Source organism: Rhinatrema bivittatum, chromosome 1, assembly GCF_901001135.1.
Source record: "Rhinatrema bivittatum chromosome 1, aRhiBiv1.1, whole genome shotgun sequence".
Classification (NCBI taxonomy): Eukaryota; Metazoa; Chordata; class Amphibia; order Gymnophiona; family Rhinatrematidae; genus Rhinatrema; species Rhinatrema bivittatum.
The window spans coordinates 399,221,447-399,236,584 of record NC_042615.1 but is presented as its reverse complement, the minus strand read 5'-3'; the positions used below and the strand labels follow the sequence as shown (position 1 = coordinate 399,236,584).

At 43.3% G+C, this 15,138-nt stretch overlaps 1 protein-coding gene across 5 annotated transcripts in view; it reads right to left on the bottom strand.

Annotated features, from left to right (window-relative positions):
* The window catches only part of HOOK3 (hook microtubule tethering protein 3), a 1,188,278-nt gene that overhangs the window by 87,452 nt on the left and 1,085,688 nt on the right, over nt 1-15,138 (bottom strand). For 4 of the 5 annotated variants that reach the window (XM_029601878.1, XM_029601884.1, XM_029601902.1 and 1 more), the window contains one exon: nt 12,502-12,606. In XM_029601878.1, coding sequence (XP_029457738.1) covers nt 12,502-12,606 — 105 coding nt within the window. Of the gene's footprint in view, nt 1-5,767; nt 6,212-12,501; nt 12,607-15,138 lie in introns of those variants that run through there. The other variant, XM_029601894.1, reaches the window with a different exon arrangement.

Sequence of the window (15,138 nt, the reverse complement as noted above, 5' to 3'; positions counted from 1 at the left end):
TAAAAAAACAAAAAACCTGTGTGTTATATAAAAAAATAAAACAATTTTAAATACCTGTCGGAGGGCCGTGGGTCCAGGCGGCCGGTGGGCAGCCATCAGTGGCATCCGGTAGTCCCTTCTCCCTTCCTCCCTCCCTCCCCTGCCTGGATGAGCGCCAAAATCGCACGGGCGGGTGGCAGCAGGGGGGCGGCAGCAGGATCTGTTAGGACTCGTGTTCGATCGGGTAGGCAGGTAGGTGGCAAAATAAAGATGGCCGCCTGCACGGGAAAATCGTGCAATTGGCCGCTGAAGACGTGACGTTGTGACGTCACGTCTTCAGCGGCCAATTGCAGGGCAGGCAGGTAGGTGGCCAATTGCAGGGCAGGCAGGTAGGTGGCAAAATAAAGATGGCCACCTGCACGGGAAAATCGTGCAATTGGCCGCTGAAGACGTGACGTGACGTCACGTCTTCAGCGGCCAATTGCACGATTTTCCCGTGCAGGCGGCCATCTTTATTTTGCCACCTACCTGCCTGCCCAATCGAACACGCTGCCGCTACTCGCTCCCCGGATCTCGCTGCCACCCCTGGATCCTGCTGCCGCTGCCCCCCCGGACCCCGCTGCCGCTGCCCCCCCGGACCCCGCTGCTGCCTACCCGCCGCTCCTGGATCCTGCTGCCGCCCCCCCCCCCCCCCCCGCTGCCGACCCGCCCGTGCGATTTTGGCGCTCATCCAGGCAGGGGAGGGAGGGAGGAAGGGAGAAGGGACTACCGGATGCCGCTGATGGCTGCCCGCCGGCCGCCTACCGGCCGCCTGGACCCACAGCCCTCCGACAGGTATTTAAAATTGTTTTATTTTTTTATATAACACACAGGTTTTTTGTTTTTTACACTTTTTTACACTTCCTGGTGCCTGTCATTTCAAATGTCATTTGAAATGACAGGTACCAGCGCACCCAGGTTACTGTATAGGCGCTGTTACAGCGCCTATACAGTAAAATGGGTTGCGCGGGCATAACCCTTCCCTAACGCTTCACAGCCGCGGCATGCATTTGCATGCGATTAGAAGAGAGAATCAGGCGTTAGGTCAGGAGAACTGTGGGTGCGGGGAGGAAGGGTGCGCCTGACACTGCCGCACTGTTTTTACCGCGGCCTTACTGTATCGAGCCGTTAGAGAGGTAGTATAGTAAGAGTAGAGATAGTATAATCAAAAATAAAATATACATTACCTTGGTATAAAATCAGAAGTGTGAGATAATTATGTTAACAGCTCTTGGTAGGCTTGTTTAAAAAGCCAAGGTTTAATCCCCTTTTTAAATAATTTGATGTCTGCTTTTAATCGTAATTCCTGTTAAGGGGCCAGGTGTGATGGGATATTGTCATTGAAATGCAGAAAGTAACCCCCCATCCCACCCCAACAGGTAAATCCAGCCCTGGTTGCAAGAACTCAAGCATCAGCCCTATATTTGCTGCTACTCTCCAAATTAAAGGTGATGTTCTTAACCATTTTTTGTAAGAAAGAAGAGAAGAATGTATTACTAGTTGAAACTAAATTGGCCAAAGCCACACCAATTCCTGAACTGGCATGCAAGAACTTCCCACATGGTTGGCAAGCTCCCATTTGAGACTCAAGTACAAACTTTGACACAGCACCTGAGACAGGAGTCAATTATTAAGTTCTCATTTGCCATGCTGAGAATGGCACAATGAATATTTGCATTAGTAAAGCTGTGAACATAATGCTATCCAAAAGGCTCCAAAAGGGACTGGGATCTGCCCATAGCTAGAAGTTGCCCCAAGAATACTCAAGTGGATCTCAGTTGCAGGTTGCTGTCTCAGAGATATGTCAAACTCAAAGCCTTAAACACTGCCACCAGGGTTGCAGAGTAGCTTACGCCCAACTGTGGAGAAAGGAAGATCATTCCAGCATAGTCAACAGAGCACAGGGAACCTCTATCACAGCTAAAGCCTCTAACCTGCGTATAGATGATAGACTTCAAAGCCTCTGCTGACACCCTGACTCGTGTATAGAGTATGCTCTGAGACAATTCATGTATTTATTTTAAAATTTATAAGTCCTTGCACCAGGCCTTAGACCTGCTTGAACCAGCTGAAGATTACTGAAGTAGGGCTTGATGATCAGTGGCCATGTTTACAAACTTCTGGTCTTTTTTTTTCCTGTTTGTGAACTGTATGAGTGTGTATAATTTTCTGTCTTTTTTGAGCGAAAAATACTGTTATATAGTTTTTATAATGATTGCAAATAGTTGTGTGTCACTGTGAGGCAGTTCTTGTTTTGAGCTGTGAGACTCCTCTAGCCCCCACCTTTGACCATTTTGTTGTTACAGAAAGTACAGTTTAGATTCCACTGCTGTGTACCAGGCCATCACATAGCTAGTAGGAAGTACTGCATAGTAAGAGATAACATACAAGCTTGTGGGCAGCCCTCCCCCCACCTCTTTTTTCTTCCTCCCTTCTCTCCCTTTGCTAGAAGTAGCCTGGACACACAGTTCCCCCTCCTTCACTCACAGATTCTCTTCCCTTTCTCTGGCCTAGTCAAGATCATCTCTGGCAATTACCCAGGGCAGACAATATGGCAATCAGGAAGGTATATATGCAGTGTCCTAACTTAGCAATTTTTCAGAAGAAGGGAATAAAGAGTGTGTAGTCCCAAGAAGTATAAAATACCAGCCCATCATACCCCCAGGCAGATTCCCTGCTGACAACAGAGGTTGGGGGTCTCCAGCGTTAGGTCTCCAAAAAGAGCACCCACTTTGCTGATTCAATTGTCTGGGGGGTAAGGAAACGCCCTTCAGGTAAAGGTGACAGTTTCCGCTAGGCTTTGTAGAAAATTATACTCTATTAGTTGGGGAAATTACTTCTATTTTGCTGATATATTATATATCATGGGCCAGATATTCGTACCTATAAGTGGGCGTAGATTTGTGTACGCAACCCGGCGCGCACAAATCTATGCCCGATTTTATAACATGCGTGCGCAGTCACGCGCATGTTATAAAATCTGGGCTTGGCGCACGCACGCTGAGCCCTAGGGGAGCCCCAATGGCTTTCCCCGTTCCCTCCGAGGCCACTCCGATTTCAGAGCGGCCTCGGAGGGAACTTTCCTTCCGCACCCTCCACCTTCCCCTATCTAACCCACCCCCCAGCCCTACATAAATCCCCCCCACCTTTATTTTTTTTTTATTTACACCTGCGATCCCCGGGCCCAGCTTTGCCATTCATGGTAGTTAGCTTCATTGTGGAGAAGGCATTCGACAGAGTGGAATGGCAGTACTTATTTGAAGTGCTGAAGCACACGAGCTTGGGTGAGTTCTTTTTGGATGGGGCTTGTTTATTGTATGCTAATCCTTTGGCCACAATCACAGTTAATGGGAATTTTTCACTGGCCTTTACTGTTTATAGGCATGAGACAGGGCTATTCTCTGATCCCCTGTGTTATTTCTTTTAGCTCTAGAACCATTATTGGTAGCGATCCAATAGATGGTTGGGATTCAGAGCATCATGATAGGTTCCTTTCTTTAAGTATACTGCTTTTGCAGATTATCTTTTGGTTTTTTTTGTGATCCCTTAGCTTCTCTATTCCATTTATTACAGCTGTTTCAGACATTTGGGGAATTTTCAGGATTCAAATTGAACCAAAATAAATCTGAGGCCCTGGTCTTGCTGAATATGATTAGGGAACAGTGGGTTGGACATTTTCCTTTAAAACGGGCATGGGGTTCCTTTCATTATTTGGGAACTGTTATCACATTGAACCTACACCACCTTTATGCTCTTAATATTTCTCCTTTGTTAACGTTTACTAAAGATAAATTGGCAGTGTGGCAGAATTTACCATTAATGATGGGAGGGAGGGTAAATCTCTTTAAGAGGATTGTTTCCCCCAAGTGGCTTTATGCATTGCAGACTTTGCCCCTTTTGTTAAAATGAATAGATGTTCATGCCTTGGACAAATTGCTTTCATGTTTTATATTGGCGGGCAAGAAGCCCAGAACTGCACTGTCCCGGCTAAAAAAAAGCCATGGCTCCAGGGTGGGTTGGGTAACCTGGACTTGATGGGTTACAATTTTGGCCTGTCAGGGATTGGTTGTATGATGGCTCTATTTTTACTCTTGGTGACTGTGATAGGGCGGTTATGCATAATTTGGACCTTCGCATTTTACTGCATGCTTCCCCGCATAGCCTTCCCTCTGGTCTTGCTAAGCATCTGATATTGAGTCCTATACGATGGGCTTGGATAATTTTAATTAAACTGTTGCACTTAACTGCTTCATGTATACCTTTTTTACCCTTACGGGGGAACTTCAATTTTCAACCAGGGTCTCATTTTCGGGGTTTCTTATATTGGCAAAATCAATGCATTACATAACTTCAGCACATGATGTCCCCTGATGGTTCTGTCCTACCATTACAGACAGATGCATTTTGGGTTGTGAGATCTGGATATTTTCTCGTATGTCCAATTGTGACACTATATTCATTCTCTACCCGCTGCAGGTCTGGCATTACTTGTGGTACATAGACTAGACAATTTTTTCCACATTGAGCGTAGGAAATTTTCTGTGTCTCGGATACAGAGGGCACTACAGAATTTGGACCAAGAGGTTTGGATTACATCTATCTTGGACCGCTGGTGTTTGAATGGGGGGTTTCCATTGACTAGTAAAAAAAATGTACTTACCTGCTTTAAGTCAATGAAAAATGTGTCCTCTAATAGTTATTATGAGAAATGCAATTAAAATTTATTCACAGAGCATTTCTTCCCTGATTTTAGCTTTCAGAGCCAAACTTACTTCTACAGCAGATTGTTTAAAATGTTCATCTCTTAGGAGCTCTTTTTCACATGCATTTTGGAGTTGCCCTGTTATTCTATGCTTTTGGGGGAGGGGTCTAGCTTATATTACTGCCTAAATGTTATTGTTTGAAGTGGACCTTCCAAAATATGCCCAGAAAGAAAGTGAGAGGATGTTGATAAAGACATTTTTTGCCCAAGGTAAACATTCCATTTTATTGGTTTGGAGGGCACATACTCCTCCCTCTTTCTGGCAGTGGAAGAATGCAATTTATAACATGATGTTTATGGAATCCCTTGCAGCTTGTTCATCTATTCATTCCAAATCTAGATTTTTGAAAGTATGGGATTTTATCTTTCCAGCCTTTCTAGCAGAGCTCAAACTTTAATTTTAAACACCTTATAGGGATGTTTTTATTTTTTTTTTCTTTCTTTTGGTTTGCCTGTTACTTGGGTGGATTTAGGGTGGAGTAAGTATGGGATACCCACGCTTCTTATAGGGGTCTGGGTGTATAAGAACACAACATCAGCCCTGTTGCATGTGCATTTTGCTTCCTGTACTGGTAGCATTGTGGGTGGGGGAGAAACTGTAAAATTGTTCATGCACACTTCTTGTTTCTATGATTGTTACAATATTAATAAAGACAAAGTGATACCCATTCATTCCCACTTACGCAGCCCAAAATGACACCAGCTATATTGGAGGGAGGCAGGCAGGCAAAGTGACGCAACATTGATGCCATCCTGCAGGCAAATGGTACCAATTTTTTTTTTTCCAAGATACTTTATTAAACAAAATCGATCAGCACAACATTTCCAAAGAGTACAAATGTACATGATACAAATAGTCCAACCGTGCTGAACATACATAAGAACACCATATACAACATGTTTTGATTTTTTCGTAGTGGTTACAGCCCATCCCTTCCCCTATCTCCACTCCCCCCCCCCCACCCACCCACCCCTTCCCCTCCCCACATTGCCGTCTGGTGATACAAACACACAAACAAATATTATAAGTACAACATTCTATAGTCACCCATGGTAAACCTCTTGACCGTTAAAGAAAAATACAGCAGAAACAAAGAGAAAGGGAAAAGAAAAGAAAACAACCAAAAAAATCAAAAAATTCCACCTCAAGAGCATCAGTCTAGTCATAAGGAACCCATAGCCTTAGGTCCCAACAGTAGGAGCAACAGGTTCTACCAACGGAAATAGTCGTTGAGTGGCCTCAGAAAGATGACTGCAGAAAACCCGCCAGATATCACGAAATAGATCCTTTTTCTTGCAGGAAAAAGTCTTGTAAAGTGATCCATATTCCATTTGGTAGAGATTAGACATTTGTGCATTCCATAATAAGTAATCTGGAGGAGTGTCCTCCACCCACTTTACTAGAATACATTTTTTAACAATCAAGCACACCTTGGAGAAAAAAAGAATGTTATCATGATTTAGCGAGGATTCACCTGAGTCAACGTTTAACAAACAGAATGCCATTGACCATTGTATCTGTGTGGAAAACATATCAGACACCCTCTTTCTAACCTGTTCCCAGAAAGCTTGGATGAGTGTACAGTCCCACATAGCGTGGATAAACGTAGCTGAGCCGACTGAGCATTTAGAGCACACTTTAGACCCAACAATACCCATATGAAAGGCTACCAACGGGGGAAAAACAGCCCGATGAAAAATCTTCAATTGAAGTTCTCGTAGGTAAACATTATTTGTTATTTGATATATAGACAAATAGCTCTCCCTTAACATTAGTTCGTCAAGTTCTTCCGTAATAACAGCTCCCCATTTTTGTAATAGCTGAGCAAAGGTGGAGTAGGGTGTTATATTTTGACAAAACTTGTATAATTTATTTATTTATTTAACAGTTTTTTATACCGACCTTCATAGTAAATTAAACCATATCGGATCGGTTTACATAAAACAAGGGTATAACAGAAGCAATAAATAAAAGTAATTAACAAGAGAAGAGAATAAGATAAAAGTTACATTTAACAAGGAGTAAAAACTTGGGAAGCTTAAGAGCTGGAAGGAAGTTAAAGGTCAAAAATAATTGAAGAAGCATTATCCAAAGGAATTTGGAATAGAGCAAAAAGATGCTTTAATCGGTGAGTGCCAGAGTTCTTCGTCTGAAAGGTTGTAGGGCTTTCATCTTCTAAATCCAAGTGAGGAAAAAGAAGACTAAGGGTTGTCTGGAGGCTCATCAAAGGCTTGGTGGAATAGCCACGTCTTAAGTTTTTTTCTGAACGTAATGAGACAGGGTTCCAGTCGGAGGCTTGAAGGAATGTTGTTCCAAATAGATGGACCTGCTATAGAAAAAGCTCGGTCTTTGGTCGAGGAAAGTCGTGAGGCTTTGGTTGGTTGGGGGGTAATTCAAAGTACCTTTATGATTGTCTCTAATAGGCCTATTGGAGGAATGAATTTTGAAGGGGATTTCAAGGTCGAGTTGGAGTTGATGATGGATGGACTTATGTATTAAGGTGATTGCTTTATAAAGAGATAAGAGAGATAACGACCCCTGTCTCCCCCCATATACCTTTAAAAGAAGTGCAGATGCGGAATTCTTTAGAGGCCCCTGGGTTGACCTTAAAAATTTAGTGACAAAGGCTCTCAACTGAGCATATCCTAAATAATACCTAGGGGAGATCCCCAGCTGTGCTTGTAGGGCCTCAAATGATACCAACCCCCCGGATTGGGAGTCCAAAACATGGCCCAAAAGAACCTCCCCCGTAGACATGCTGCGCCCCAAAAACATGGATTCAAAAGGAGGTGTCAAAGGGTTATTAGTCAGCGGATACTGTGAGGAGATCTGAAAGGGCAACTGGAGCCGATTCCTCAATTCTCGCCAGGTCCTGTGTATAACAGATATTAATTGAGCTTTAACACCCAGCCGAGACAACTCTTTGTGTGATAAATGGAGAACCAATTTGGGGGTAAGTGGTTGACATAGGTCATGCGCCAGGGCAGAATCCGTGTACTCACAAGTACCCTGCAGCCAATCCCCCAGAAACCGCATGTGTGCCGCCCAGGCATATGTTTTGAAATCTGGTAAATTGAAACCCCCTTTCATTCTAGGTGCTATAAGAGTAGTATACGATATCCTTGCTTTCTTCCCCCGCCATATGAAACGACTGATGGTGCGTTGGAGAAACTTGAGATCCTTGCCCAAAAGGTATATAGGAAGCATAAGCAGTAAATATATTAATTTTGGCGCAATGATCATTTTTATGACTGCTATCCTACCTTGCATAGACAAAGGTAAGTTTAACCAAGCTTCCAACTGTTTCCTAATCTTTTCTAACAGTGGAGGCACATTAACCTGGTACCATTGCTGAGTATTTTTATGAATGTACACACCTAGATACTTAATTGTATCCCCAGCCCATCGCACTGGAAAGTCCCTCCAAGTAGACTCTAGAGTTCCCGTAATGTCTAAAGCCTCGGTCTTATCCAAATTGAGTTTGAAACCGGACACAGCCTGATAAGCTGCAATAACTTGCACCGCCCGAGGGAGGGACTCCCGCGCACTGGATAATAATAAAAGCAGATCATCTGCAAAAAGTAAAGTTTTATGTATATGTTTCCCCACTGGTATGCCCTGTATATTCACGTCATCCCTGAGGACAAGCACCATAGGTTCAACTGATAATATAAACAGAAGGGGAGATAGTGGGCACCCCTGCCCTGTACCCCTACCTAGCGGGAAAGGCTCCGACAAAGAACCATTTACCATAATGCGAGCTGTAGGGTTGGTATATAAAAGTGTAATATATTGAAAAAAAAAATCTGGAAAACCAAATTTCTTCAAAGTCTGCTTCAAGAACTCCCATTCCACTCTGTCGAATGCTTTCTCAGCATCGCATGTCACCAACAGAGGGTCCAGGATCCCCTGGGAATTGCAGCGCTCCAAAGCGCACAGTACCCTGTGAATATTAACAGTAGCCCTCCTCCCCTTCACAAAACCTACTTGATCTGTTCCGATGAGGCAGGGCATGATATCTTGGAGGCGATTTGCTAATACCTTGGCATATAATTTTATGTCTAGATTAAGTAGAGAAATCGGTCGGTATGAACCAGTTAGGAGAGAGTCGCGCCCCGGCTTCGGAAGGACCACTATATTAGCAGACCTCATCGTTTCTGGCATTGACCCACTGTTTTTTATAGCTACGAAAACCCGGGTCAGAGGCTCTGAAAGGTCCACACTCAACGATTTATAAAACACAGAGTCAAAACCGTCCGGTCCAGGTGCCTTGTGAGCTGGTAAAGATTTAATAGCTTCCGCCACTTCAGTCGGTTCAATGTCTCTATTCAAGAAGGCACATTGCTCCTCTGAGAGAGTTGGACATGGCACCCGCATTAGGAAATGCGATATTGCATCCCGTTGAGGAGACTCAGAAGTATATAATTGTTTATAATATTGGGAAAATATATTCGCTATGACCTTGGAGTCAGTATGTATTGTCCCTTTTGTGTCTTTAATCGCCGGTATAAATTTGCTGGGATCCTGACTTTTAAGAAGATTAGCTAGCATCTTGCCTGCTTTATTAGCATGGTGAAACATGCGGAATTTGCTCTGCTGTATAGACGCAGTGGCCTTAGCATGCAAGATGTCATTTAAAGCTGTTTGAGTAGCTCTAAAGTCCGCCAAAATTGGATCAGTTAAGCGGCCCATGAGTTTGGTTTTCAGGCTCTCTAGTTGCTGAGTTAAGCGAAGAATGTCAGCTGTTTGTTTCTTTTTTTTTATAGCTAGTATAACTGATTATATGGCCTCTCATGACTACTTTGGCTGTTTCCCAAAACAAGATAGGCTGCTGAAGGTGTTGTTCATTATCCTTAACATATTCAGACCATTTTTTCTGTAAAAAGAGAGGGAAATCCCGATCCGTGGAAAGAAACCCAGGCATTCTCCATTGAGAGCACCTATCAGATGGGATAACTTCTAACTGGGCTGTCACTGGGCAATGATCTGATATTATTAAATCCATGATCTTGGCATGTGAAAATTTCTGCAACAGAACTTCAGACACTAATAAATAGTCAATTCTTGACCAAGATGCATGTGCCCTAGCCAGGTGTGTGAAATCATGGTTCCCGGGATTTAACACCCGCCAAAGGTCTAGCAATCGCAGCTGCGCACATAAGAACAGCGGTCCCTTATTGTCTCCCATGGGATGGTCTGCCCTCGCTGGATGCTTATCAATAGCAGGGTCAACTACACAGTTCAGATCGCCCCCCAATATAATAGGTCGTGCAGCAAATACCGAAATCTGAGATACCAGCTCTGTAAAAAAGAGATGATCATATTGGTTCGGGGCGTAAACAGAAACAAGGGTCACTTCTAACCCCATGAGAGAACCAACAGCAATAACATATCTACCCTTGGGATCCATTATCTGTTTCTGTACTTTAAAATCAAAGGACCTGTGAATTAATATGGCAACTCCGCGACTTTTTGAAGAGCCAGCTGCAGAAAAAATTTGAGTGAACCCTTTCTTAGCCAATTTTCTTGCTTCCGTTTGTGACAAATGTGTTTCTTGTAGAAAAATTAATTTGGCTTCTAGTTTGTTTAGGTGAGCTAGGACTTTCTCCCGCTTAATGGGCGTACCCAAACCCGCCGCGTTCCAAGAGACTATTTTCCCTGCCATAGGAGCACAGGAGTATACATGGGGTGTGGTAGGGTTTCCATACCGTCATCCCTCAAAGATCCCATATGAATGTTAAATGCCGAGGTATTAAGCGCCGTGCGGGTGGGCAGAAAGTGAGTGACATTGAAAACAAAGAAAACCATTAAAATGTCCCGGTCCTTCAAACAGCAATGTGATCTTCCCACGCCCCCCCTAACCATCCCCTCCCCCCCTCCCCAATCCCCCCTCCCTTCCAACCCCCCTTCTCCCAATCCCCTTTCCAAATATAGAGACATCCCAATTTAGGGACTTGGAGTCAACGAGCTGACGTGTACAGCCGTCTCATTAAATAAAATGAAACCTTTTCCGGGCTCAACTAAACACAAGCCCCCGAAATGAGTTTGTTAGAAAATAGTTGCATACCAAACTCGCTGACTGGTAAAATAAAGCATAACCAACAATAAGTATGAGAAACGCCGCAGCACAAAGAAATATGCGCACGAGCTATGTTAAAGGAAGGCCAAACCAGACTGTAAAGCTTATAAAGCCGTCCAGGGCCGGAGGTCCTCCTCCCGTGTAATCCAGTGCCGCATCGAAGTTACCCCACTTCGCTATCTCCATTAACCTTAAAGTATAACCAGCTGTGAATACCCGCCATATGGCGGGGATAAGTCAACTGTCACTCCGCAGGGGTAGCTGTTGGTTGTGGGATCTGGTTGATAAACACTTGTGCTGCCGCAGTGTCTTCAAAAATTTTTTGCTCTCCCTGATGCCAGACTTTCAATTTAGCGGGATAGAGAAGCATAAACCTCACTTTCTTCTTGACCAGTTCCGAGCACAAGGGGGTGTAGGCCTTCCGTAACCCAGACACGTGTGCTGAAAAATCTTGAAATATTAATATCTTCTGATTCTCGAACTTGATATCCTTTTCCTTTCGGAAGTGCTGCAAAATGGTCATTTTATTGACATAGTGGAGAAATTTTGCGATAATCACTCGCGGCCTGCTCCTGGTTCCTTCCGCCAGTTTGGGGCCCAAACAGTGCGCTCTCTCCATCAAACCTCCCGCGGCGACATGAAGCGTTGGAATCATGGCCACCAGCCATTGCTCCAGCGTGCGCATAATCTCCCTGTCTGGGATGGACTCTGGAAACCCAACAAATCTGAGATTATTGCATCTCGCCCTGTTTTCGAGCTCATCGAGCTTTTCAGTTTGTTGCTTACTGCTTTGTTCCAGCGCTTGGATTTTTCGTTCTAGGGTTCCAACGTCGTCTTCCACGAGGGTGGTGCGGCCCTCTACTCTTTCCACCCGACCTTCAATCTCTCCCAGCGAGGACCGCACTTCAGCTATCTGCTCCGCAATCTGGTGCAAGCGCGCGTCCAGTGCTAGCACGACCGCCTGTGAGATTCTGTCTTCCAGCGATTCGTCTGTTATGGTATCGACAGGGTCGGGAGAAGCTGGCGCCATCTTGGTTTCAGCTGGTTTTGCTTTCTCCTTCTCTTTGCGTTGTAATTTAGTCGCCATTCCGAGATTATCTCGTTGATAAACTTGACCGATGAGATGAGGGTAAGATAAGATTGCAAAATTGATCACCCTATGAAATTTTCAATGCGTCCCTCAGTTGAAAACACAATGAGACGGCTGGAACCCGGTCAGTGCACGTCTAGCCGGATTCACCACATCACGTGACTCCCATGGTACCAATTTTAAAGGGCTGAGACATAGGCGGGAGTGAGCGGGCATCATTCCTGCCACTTTTTAGGTAGGATCCAGGGAAGGGGTAAAATTGGTGGCAGGGTGAGAGCCCTCCAGCTTTAGAACGTTGAAACAAGGAGAGGGAAAAGGACCTGACCAGGTTAGATTAGCTTTTTGGACCAGGTATGGGGCTCAAAGGGACCACCAGTGGCCTACTAGGGTAGGCCTGGGACCCAAGGATTTTCAGGGCTGCTGGAGACCAATTTTTTTGCTTTATATTGTTTGCTGCATATTTTGCATGTTTCAAATGAATACACATCCCTAAAAATATATATAAATCATTGCCTCCACAGAAAATATTCTGAAGGAATAAGGTTTAATACCTCTAAAGAATGGATCATCCTGTCACGTTCTTGCAGCTGATTCTTCAAAGCTTGTAATTCTGGAACTGTCCCCTGGTTCTGCTTGGGATCCAAAGTACGGATAACCTAAAAGACAAGTTTTCTTTTTGTTAATTCACCAAATACCTTACAAGGAATATCTAGACAAATTAAACTGAGTACAAGAATCTTTAGATCACAATTAATAATCATGTTTTTTCTTTTTTTGTATGAATAGCAAAAAAAAAAAAATACAGTGAGTGATTAGTGATCCAATGATGAGTTGTACTGAACTCTACAGACACTGTGCATGGATTTCAGTCCTGAAGAAAAATTGGAAACAATGTAGAACAAGCAATATTCTGAATTGTTTTTCTGATCTGATTTACATTATCATATGCTACCAGAGTTGTTGTCAGAGAAATACTGGAAGTGGGCTCCGTGGAGTGCATTAGATTAGGGAAGGGTGGAGTGGAGGCAGGAGGGGGCTCAACCACTTTTCCATTTATATCAGAAAATGAGGGGGGGGGGGGGTTATGGCTGAATCTTTTTTTTCATTTGGTGGGTTGGAGAGCATAGAGGAGGGGGATCAGGCACTAGCCCACTTTTATTTCAACTGGGCTTCAAGGACAATTCACTTAAAAAAAAAAAATGTTTGCTCAATTGGATATATCCTTTGAATATAGCTGATTAAGACTAGACTTATTTGACTCATGTCACCCCCTCTGTCATTACTGCCATAAAACCTAGTATGTGTAAGCACTGTTTTGCCATCACCACTCTGGGAGATTACATGTTTGACTCTTCCAACACCATCACACGAGACACCTTTTTTGGCAATGTTTGGGCTTTTATTTCTTTTTCCTGGGAATGTATCAGGATTTAAACAGGAGAAAATCAATGTAAACAATTATTTATTTTCTTAATAAATATCAGATTCTGATGGCAGAAGCAAAGATAGTTAAAAAAAAAAAAAAAGGCAAGTTTACTACCATGAACTGTGTTTTGTGAGCCTCCTCAGTTGATACCAGAGCTAAACCTAGCTAAAAAGTCAACACTGCAGGGAGGTGGATAGGTATTTAGCAGAGCTAACGTCTTACTATCTATGGAAAACACCATTTATGTAAGCAAACTTGCTTTTTTCTGTCGATAAGCAGGCTGAATTAGTCAGGACGGAGCGGAACATTTACTGAGTAAACAACCCTTTCTCCACTGTAGAGAGAGTACACTACTATGAAAGCAAGTTGCGCAAAACTGCTTTGCTGAATTTACTGTCAATACTTGAAAGATTATCCAGACAGTAATAGGACATTAAGATGTGAACTGAGGACCACACTGCAGCTTTGCAAGTGTCTTTGAGAGGTACTTCTTGGAGATAAGCGATGGAAGAGGCTATAGTTCTGACTTGATGAGCTTTGTCAGAGTCTGATTTGTAGACCTGCTGATGTGTAGCAGTGCTGAATACAACCCACTATCCAGTTAGACAATATACGCTTGGAGACTGCTATGCCAAGTCTGCTAGGATTGTAATACATGAAGAGCTGTGAAGATTGGCAATGCAGCTGCATTCTTTTAAAGAAGGTAGGTTATTCAATGGACTGATTAATATGGAAAGATGACATGACTTTTGGGAGAAACTTGGGGCAAGTGTGGAGCCCCACCTTTTATGGAAGAATTACATATATGGTGGAAAGTGAATGAGAGCTTGAGTTCACTGACTCTTCTGGCGGTTACTGCTACAAGAAAAAAACAACCCAAAAACTTTCCATGTCAGGAATTTAAGAGAAGCCAATTCTAATGGTTCAAAAGGCAGTTTCATCAGTTGAGAAAGGACAATGTTGAGGTCCCGTGTTATCAAAAGTTTCTGCAACACAATTTAACATGCCATAAATCTGGTCACCTACAGAATTTCTCTGACTTCTTATTCTGATATTGTCCACTGAAACGGGAAAAGCCACTACGGCACTGAGATGTACTTTTACAGAAGATTTATTTATTTATTTAGCATTTTTATATACAGACATTCTTGTATCAGATACAAATCATACCGGTTTACATTAAAAACAGAGTATGCAGGAAAATAGGTTTCCTAAGTCAAGATGTAGCAAGGCCTGATTCTGAGAGGAAGAGCAAGTAGGTTAGCAACTGTTTAGTCTTGCAAGAAAACATGTCCAAGGCATTTTGTTCATACCACAAGAAAAAATTTTTCCACTTCAAGCCATAGGCTTTTCCTAGTTGGTTTTCTGCCTGAAACTATTATGTCTTAAATCTCTCTGGGCAAAGAGAGATTAGTGATTAATGAGCATTAAACATCCAATCTGTCAAGTTGAGAAATGGAAGGTTTGACTGGAATAGAGTTCCTTCATCTTGAGTTAACAGAGCAGGGTCTGTTCCCAGATGAACTGAAGGACTGCTGGAAAGCTGTACGAGATACACATACAACTGTCTAAGTCACCCTGGAGCTATTAAGATTAGTGGAGCTCAATCCTGCAGCACTTTCTTCACTGTTCTGAAGATATTAGCGGAAACACACGAGACTATTGTTCCAATTGAGTAGGCAAGCATCCTGAACTAACGTGAGTTTGCTGAGCTAAATGGAGCAGAATTTCTCTGACTTCTTGTTCTGATATGAATAAGTTG